Genomic DNA, 8,447 nt, shown 5'->3' on the forward strand with positions numbered 1-8,447 from the left:
AGGACGTGGCCGGAGAAGGAAGGACGTGGGCTGGGAGGGGCGGGGTGTCGCCCGCACCTGTGACCCGGCAGGCCTCGCCCCCACCTCCCCGCCCACCCACCTTCGCGGCCGGGCCGGGAAGCCGCCCGGGCCCCAGCCCTCGCGGCGCCCCGACCCGGAGGCCCGGCCCCCCCACCCCAGCCCCCGCCGCCGCCGTCCAATGGCCACCGTCCAGGGCCGATGGGCAGGGCCAGCCGAGCAAGCCGCGGCGGCCAAGCCGGGTCCCGCCCTGTTCCCGGTTCCCGAACCGTGCGCCGGGGGCCTTTAAATGCCACCCAGGGCCGGTGCGGCGCGGCCCTTGCCACCTTCCTCCCCGGGCGGAGGCAGCAGCACCCCGAGGACGCGGGCGGCCCCGACTCGGCAGCCGCGGTGCGGGCAGCCGCCGCCACCTCCGACCTGGGGGCCAGCGCAGCCTGCCCGCCCCTTACTCCTCCCCTCGGGCCGGGCGGCGGGGTCGGCGCCAGGCCCCGGGCGTGCGCGCGCGCGCGTGCCCGCGTGTGTGCGCGCCCGAGCCCGCCGCGGACCCGCGCGCCCGCCCGGCGCAGGACCGCCCGGGATCCCCGCCCGCGCCCCGCGTCCCCGCCGCCCGGCCGCCAGCCGTGCGCCCCGCCGCGCGCTGCGAGAAGATGGCGGGGTCGGTGGCCGACAGCGATGCCGTCGTGGTGAGTGTGGCGGGGCGCGAGCGAGACGCCCCCTTCCCGCGGCCCCGGAACCTGCCGCCGCCTGCGCCGGCCCGAATGCGGCACCGAGGCCGAGGCCCAGCCCCGCGGCGTGAAAGGCGCCGGGTACCTGTTTGCAGCCCCTGGCTGGGCGCAGCCAGTATGGGGTTGGGGGCCCCCCGAGGTTGGAGGCCGCTGCGCTGGGTTGGAAGGGGGCTTGTGGGTGGAAGGTCGGGGGTAGGGGGGTGACCGACAGCCCCCTCCCTGCTGTGCAGCCGCCGGCCAGGGGTGTGCACGTTGCACGTGTGAGTGTGTGTGCGTGTGAGTGTGTCCGGGGCGCGCGCCCGCGTCCGCCCCCTGCATCCCGGGGATTCCCCGGTAGAAATGGGTCGGCTCCGCGGAGAAGTTGAGCGCGGCGGCTCGGCTTCAGCCACGGCCCCCAGGGCAGGCCTGGGTTGCAGCGGCCCTTCTCCGGCACGGGGTTCTGGCTCCCCGAGGGCCTCGACCTTGATTTTGATCTGGATTTTTAGTGTCTGGGGATCCAGGCATAGCTACCGAGTGAAAGGAAGGGTTTTGTTCGGGGATTTATGCAGTTATTCAATGGGCTGTGAGGCGGGCAGCATCTGCAGACGCTGCCTGTGTTCTGTGAGGGCTGCTGGATTCCTCCAGATTAGGGTCGGTTCTTCCCTGCTGCGTCTCCCCCGACCCCCGCCCTCAGGCCGTCCGCTCCCCCTCCCATCCCCCACGAAATAGCCTTTGGAAAGCCAATCTGTGTGCTTCTGTTTTTAGAAACTTGATGATGGGCATTTAAACAACTCCTTGAGCTCTCCAGTTCAAGCCGACGTGTACTTCCCACGGCTGGTAAATTATGTTTTGTGTTTGTCTCTGCCTATACCTGCTTCCTTTCTAATTGCATTTTGCTAATGGGTCAGGTCCTTTGGATTTGAGGGCTTGTCTCGTCCCTAAAGGCTGTAAACTTACTTTACCCCCTCCCATCCCTTGCAGATAGTTCCATTTTGTGGACACATCAAAGGTGGCATGAGACCAGGCAAGAAGGTGTTAGTGATGGGCATCGTAGACCTCAACCCAGAGAGGTAAGGCAGCATCCTTGTGGCCCCAGACCTGTCAGGCAGTTTCCAAAGTCCTGCCCATTTCTGTTGTGGTTTAGGGCTCCTCCTCCTCTTCTCCCTGTGGCTAGTGTTGTTAGTTGGGAGTGCCAAGAAAGTACCATGTTCCCATGAAAAGAATGTGTATGAATCCCAGCCATCATTTCTCCAGACAGCTATTTATATCAGAGATTATAAATATAAGCCCACATCATTTTCTCTTTGACCCTTAGGGAGGCTAACTTTTTTTTTTTAATGGTTTTTAAACATTGCTTGGAGCTAGAGCTATCAGTATAAATAAGAACCAAACTCTACAACATATTATTACCCCCCGATCAGTTTCTGTGGCTGTTTTTGAGAATTCTGAAATGAATTCAAACACAGATGTATGGGTTTGGGGGGGAGGGGGAATCTGAAATCCCTGAAGTTAGTCATTTTCAACTTCATTGAAGTTTTTTACCAGAACTTTAGGTGACAAAATAACTTGTTTAAATGTAATCCTGCTTTTCCATAGTCTAACCTCCTCCGTGTAACAGTAGTGGCCAATAAAAAGCAGAGAAGGAAATCTGGGATCCTGGGTGGTTGTTATATTTTGTTTTATCCACCCCTGAATAAATGAGACCATTTACTTTTCAGCTTTGCTATCAGCTTGACCTGTGGCGACTCTGAAGATCCTCCTGCTGATGTGGCAATTGAACTCAAAGCAGTGTTCACAGACCGACAGCTAATCAGAAATTCTTGTATATCTGGGGAAAGGGGCGAGGAACAGTCAGCAATCCCTTACTTTCCATTCATCCCAGATCAGCCATTCAGGGTGAGTACCTCGAGTGCTTCAGCTCCAACCATTGGCAGAATGATGATGTGCTCCTCTCATGTGTGCCAAGAGGGCTTTAAGCAGCCAGAATTTTTGCATGTCCAGGAAATTTGTCATGTGATGGTGATGAAGGAAAAAAGATCAAAAGAGTTCTGTTTGCTGATGTGACTCAATACTTGCAATAGTGGCTCTTGGCTCTCATTCACCAATACATTTAGTATATTAACCCATATTTACATATCTAGATTGTTAAGAATAAATACTTCTCTAATATTTAACACAGTACAAGTCATATAATAGACACCAGCTCCCAAATATCTGATTGATTATAAAAGCAAGTATTTAGAATTTTTCTTGTTTTTTTCCCCCTCGTCCTTTAATTCACACTAAACCTTACTAGTTATGACTTTTGAAGAATATAGTCATTATCATTGTACCCTCCTTAAGTACCCTCAGTCTATTTCATTGTCACAGGCTGTGTGACTGACAGATTCCTCTTCTTGAGCCCTATTTGCTTCCCTTAAGTACCCTCAGTCTATTTCATTGTCACAGGCTGTGTGACTGACAGATTCCTCTTCTTGAGCCCGATTTGCTTCCCACAATCTAGCAGACAGGAAGCACAGCCCAAATTTCTCATTCAATCAACATTAGCAGCACCTTCCCCTTTAAGGGACAATGCCAAGCAAGAGATGCAAGTCAGGAATGTATTAGGAAAGGATTTATTAAAATGTCAGGCCAGGGGATGAAGTCTGCATTATACCTTATTAACATACATCACCATTAACAAATCACTTTAAATTTCCATGTTGTCTGTATACCTTAAAAAGTAGCACAACCCTTAACCTATTGTTCTTCATCTAGAAATTTAGAAGAGGCTTATGAAGACATAATCCTTTTTTACAGTCAGGGGGAATAATGGGAATCCATGATTTTCACATCAATGATAGAATTAATATTGTTGGCCTGCTAATCACAGTGTGGGGAAGGTACCCCATCACCATTATCCCTGCCTTCTCCCTGCTCTGGTGTGGTAATGGCCCCTTAGGCTCCTCTTGACTGTAGCAGTTTCTTAATGATGAATCTTAATGCATAACTCAGGAGTGTGAATAATCAGAGCTTTTGACTGCCAAGAGAAGTATAATGCTCCCCAACAAGACTGAAGTGAAATCGGCCCTTCTTGGTGCTGTAATTTTAGTAATAATATGAATTAAATATGACTAATGTCACATATGGAGTCTCTCCTTGCATGATGAATACCAATGCTTTAAGGAAAAGAGGAAGAAAGAGCTTTTACCATATGGAATCAGTATTTCTGTTTGGCTTAACAAAGCTTTGTTAATTACACATCCTTGGTCCAACAGTAATTACTGTGTAACCTTCTCTTTGCTTTAGTGTTTACCATGTTGAGTGTCTAGACTATTATTATATGCTACTAATGGCTACCAGTTCTGCCTTGTGAGGGGCTCCTCTGAGGTTGGGATAGAATTGCAGGGGACAACAGTAGAAGCATTAAGTGCCATTTAAATAAATGTTTGCTACTTCACACCTCTTCCTGGAGTTCAGGAGAAGGACAAAATATTAAAGCATAAGCAATATTAACTCTTTAAATACTATTTAATAGTCTAGAGTATTAGTTCACAGTGTCTTCCTTGTTCTAGCAATATCAGCATCACCTTGGAAATGCTGTAGAAATGCACGTTCTTAGGCCTTACCATAGATCTACTAAATTTGGGGGGATGGAACCCAGCAATCCATGTTCTAACAAGCCTTTTGTGTGATTCCAGTGCATTAGAGTGCACATGTTGCCTTCCTCTCTAAATATTCTATCCAGGGGGCCTCCCTGGTGGCTTAGGGGTTAAGGCAACAGGCTGAGTTCCATCCCTGGCCAGGGTACTAACCCACATGGTGCAGCAGACCTCTTCCTATTTCGCCTGCTGCTCCCCTTAGCTGTGTTTTTCAGTCAGTCCACCTGTTCTGCTCCCCACTCTGTCTTTGGTGAATCCTCTCATCCCCTGTACCTCTGGCCTGCACCCCAGTTCTTCTATGCAAAAATAAATAAAATCTTAAAAAAAAATTCTATCCACAGTTTTGTATTCACAGATTCCACCAAGCTCAGTTAGGGTTGATTGAGCTTGTGGGTGTGGAATCTGCTGATACCAAGGACTGACTCTTAGTTATTTGCAAATTTTGACTGCACCGGGGTTCAGTACCCCTAACACTAGGGTTGTTCAATGATCACCGGCACTGTCTGTTTTCCCGGCAGGATTCATTGAATTTGTGAACTGAGATGATTATTTTGTTTCTTCCAGGTGGAAATTCTTTGTGAACACCCACGTTTCAGAGTGTTTGTGGATGGACACCAACTTTTTGATTTTTACCACCGCATTCAAACATTATCTGCAATCGACACCATAAAGATAAACGGGGACCTCCAGATCACTAAGCTTGGCTGATGTTGTTTAAATCATCACCTCTATTTCAAATAGGATCAGGTGCCACAATTATCTGACTATCAATCTGGGAGAGGTGTCCTAACAAGATCTGGAGACTTAAAAAAGAAAACAAAAACAAAGGCAAGCTTCACTGTCTTCTTTCTGTGCAGTTTAAACCCAAAATGACAACTTCAGCGGTGGTTTGCCATTAGGAAGAAAGCTGTCAGAACAAAGACACCGAGCCATTATTCCCAGAGCAAATACATTTATGCTGGATATTTTGAGACTAAGCTGAAATGGATTTGTGATGACTTGTGATTTGATAGCAAGTTACTCATCTTTTCAAAGCAAGGTGATGTTTAGAAACAAAAGTGTTAAAGACTTAAAACAACAACAAAAACGGTACACCGAAATCAATTCATTTCTGCACTGAAGTGGAATTGTGTAGCACAACCAACATTTTAGTCAGGGTATTTATATAGAATGTAGGTTGTTCAAGGTTTGATTGGTTTTTTTTTTTTTTTTTTTTGCACAGCATAATGTTAATTCAGATTTTTAAAGCTTTCTCGTAGTTATTTATTTATACTCAGTATGTATTAGAGAATGATCAATGTCTCAAGAACAGCAAGTTAGGAACTTTTGAATGTACAAATATACTTGGTCCTAGGGGGAAAAATATGTATTGCAATCATAAAACAGGTGAATTTCTACCTTAAAGAATTGAGTCATATCCTCCACGCTCCTGATCTTCCAATCTCTTGATATAAATTGTTGTAAGTGCTTTTGGGTGAACTTTGCAACATTTCGATAAAACTGCTTTTTATGTTACTGAAGATTATATAAAGTATGTTTACATTGTTTTTCTCTTTACTGTGAATTTGCACAGTATTGGCTTCTTTAAGACTAGTTAACTATCTTCCCCTAGATTTACACAATAGTTCATTAAGTTGGTATTAAACTAATTCAAAACATCTGAGGTGATTGCATAGACAAATTTTTAAATATTATATAAACTTAAAAGTAGTGTGAAAGTGATATGTAAAGGAGAAGCAAATGATCCCAAATAACTTACTTGGAAATAATTTATATCAACTTCAGTTGTTAGCTCATTGTATAACTTTTATTATATGACCCTCGCCAATATCCCTTAGCAATGCCTTTGGAGCCTCAAGATAGAGTATGCTTCCTACTGAGGTGACTCTAGCGAGATACTAGGATAAGACAAGGTCCAGATTAGGAAATGATCCACTTAGTTTATCTGAAAGGTTAACTTCCAGGACTCCCAGTCTTTGAGTCTAGCCTATAGCGTGGATGCTTCCAGTTAAGTTGAAGGAGTTTGCTGCACTTGTGGAGCTGATCTGACAGCAGAGCAAGTCCAGAGGAGCCTGCAGTAGTAAATGTCAGCACAAGGCAAGGGGTGGTGGGAGCCCTCGGTACTGGACATCACAACCTGGCCAGAGAGAGGAGGCCGGTTGGCATTGCTTTAGTCAGGTAGTTGGAGGGAAGGGGTTGCTGGGGTGGGGGTGTATTTATACATAATTTAGGTTTTGTTTGTATAGCATACTGTGTCTTGTTATGACACGTCCTTGTCCTGCTTTGCTTTTGAGTTTTTACACAACATGCAGAGGCACTGAAAAGGCCACGTCATTTTCACGTGTCAAGAATGTAGACTGTTTCAGACCAAAGTCTAAGAAAAAGTAGCCTAAATTTGTGAATTTTCTATGGCTGATATGTTTGGATTCTTCTCAACTTTGAATTGTTTAGCACACCACCATTGTGTTATATAAGAAGATACATCAAACAAGACTGGCTGAGCATTGAAAGGCTTTATGTACCAGCTGACTTCATCAACCATGTTCAGCCAGGAGGGCTATTCTGTGGCTCCAGGTATTATAAAGCCTATGTTTAACTTCTCACAATTGGTAAAGCCACTAGATTCTGAGGACTGTTTGTACAGACTTAGAGAACACCGGGAAATATATTTGTGAGGAGTTCGATTCTACCAAGGGTTGAAGACCCCACACACACAGGAGGTCTCCTTTGACTATCACTCGATACATTCACACTCACTGCATAATTCAGCAGAAACTAGAGGAGTTGAGTGTGACTAAATTGGAATTGACACTGTTCTCTCTACCTATCAGCTAACTGGTTAGCAGCCAAGCCTTAGGCGTCTTAGTGTAAAGATACACCGTTAACCCTTCATTTTTCTATGAGGTCAGTGGGAACCTCTTGGGTAAGCCTATTAGAATTCAGTTAAATTATGTAATGGTTGGATTCAGGTGTAGCTAAATTAGCAGGGGACTAGTCTGGCTGTACTAATCATTAGTTGGAAACTGGAAACAAAATTCACATCCTCTCTTGGCATGTGAGGTCTAAGGTGGGAATTCAGAATGGAAAGTGCAATTTAAAGCTTCACAGGAAAGCATTTGGGTATGTAATGAGTTATTTCTGACCAGAGCCCTAATTCTGCAATATGACCAAAACCAAGAAATATAAATAACAATCAAGCTCTGGGGAAATAAAAGGTAGGCTTTAGACAATCTGTCCGTTTGGGCAGCAAAATTGGAGTGAATGTATGAATCTCTTTAACATTAGCAAAAAGTGACTTCCACTTTCTGGGCTGTCCCAGAATTGTCTTAAAATTATTATTTTTTTTAAATTTGAAACCCTATTTCAAATCATGCCAACCTCAGTTCAAAGCCCCCAAAGAGATGACTTTTAGAATTGATGGTGAATTATTGAAATGGCAAATTCTTTCATTTATATTAAAGAAAATATTCCAAAAGAGGGAGAGAGCCCTGTTGCCTTGAGAGGAACGGTCTTGGCATTTTCTGGCATTAATGTAGAAATAAGGTTTCTGTGATGACATATTTTCAAAGAAACACCTTCTTATTTACTGTGTGGTGTAAATGTTACTAAATGTGTTCTTACATTATTATGTCACTGCTGAAAGTTATTTGCACTATAATAAAGGAATTTTCTACAAAATGGTTTCTGGTTTTTAACATGCTGAACTTGAACACCAGGTGTGATGTATTTAGCATAGACCACATGGTGTCCCAGCGTTTCCTTGTTTCACACTCTTACTCCAAGCCACTTGGTGTCTTTTCCACATTTAAAAAACCGGTCAAGGGCTTCCTTGGTGGCACAAGGGGTTAAGATGCAACTTAGGGGCTATTCCAGCCACTGCAGCACGAGTTCTATCCCTGACCAGGGAGCTACCCACGTGGCACAGCAGACCTCTCCTGTCTCGCCCACTGCTCCCCTCAGCAGTGTATTTCAGTCAGTCTGCCTGTTCTGTTCCCCACTCTGGTGAATCCTCTCACCCCCCGCACCTCTGACCTGTACCCCAGTTTTTGTGTGCATAAATAAATAAATCTTGAAAAAAAAAAAA

At 45.9% G+C, this 8,447-nt stretch overlaps 1 protein-coding gene across 2 annotated transcripts; it reads left to right on the top strand.

Moving 5' to 3' along the window:
• The first annotated feature begins 630 nt into the window (after positions 1-630).
• Positions 631-8,036, top strand: LGALSL (galectin like). 2 transcript variants are annotated; one of them, XM_037528821.2, is made up of 5 exons: positions 631-701; positions 1,488-1,559; positions 1,704-1,792; positions 2,441-2,618; positions 4,928-8,036. In XM_037528821.2, exons 1-5 carry the CDS (start codon positions 666-668, stop codon positions 5,069-5,071), a joined length of 519 nt encoding a protein of 172 aa, XP_037384718.1. In that variant the 5' UTR covers positions 631-665; the 3' UTR covers positions 5,072-8,036. The 2 variants fall into 2 exon arrangements, with proteins under 2 accessions (XP_037384718.1, XP_037384717.1); XM_037528820.2 differs by lacking the exon at positions 631-701 and adding an exon at positions 1,169-1,373.
• Positions 8,037-8,447: the final 411 nt, after the last annotated feature.

This window comes from Talpa occidentalis, unplaced genomic scaffold (assembly GCF_014898055.3).
Source record: "Talpa occidentalis isolate TD23 unplaced genomic scaffold, MPIMG_talOcc4v2.1 talOcc4.5, whole genome shotgun sequence".
Classification (NCBI taxonomy): Eukaryota; Metazoa; Chordata; class Mammalia; order Eulipotyphla; family Talpidae; genus Talpa; species Talpa occidentalis.

Excerpts from the sequence above, each read along its gene's own strand:
- LGALSL (XM_037528820.2), top strand. The coding sequence starts at position 1,299 with ATGGGCTGTGAGGCGGGCAGCATCTGCAGACGCTGCCTGTGTTCTGTG. Across the intron at positions 1,560-1,703 it reads ACGTGTACTTCCCACGGCTG|ATAGTTCCATTTTGTGGACA; the intron begins GTAAATTATGTT and ends CATCCCTTGCAG. Across the intron at positions 2,619-4,927 it reads TCCCAGATCAGCCATTCAGG|GTGGAAATTCTTTGTGAACA; the intron begins GTGAGTACCTCG and ends TGTTTCTTCCAG.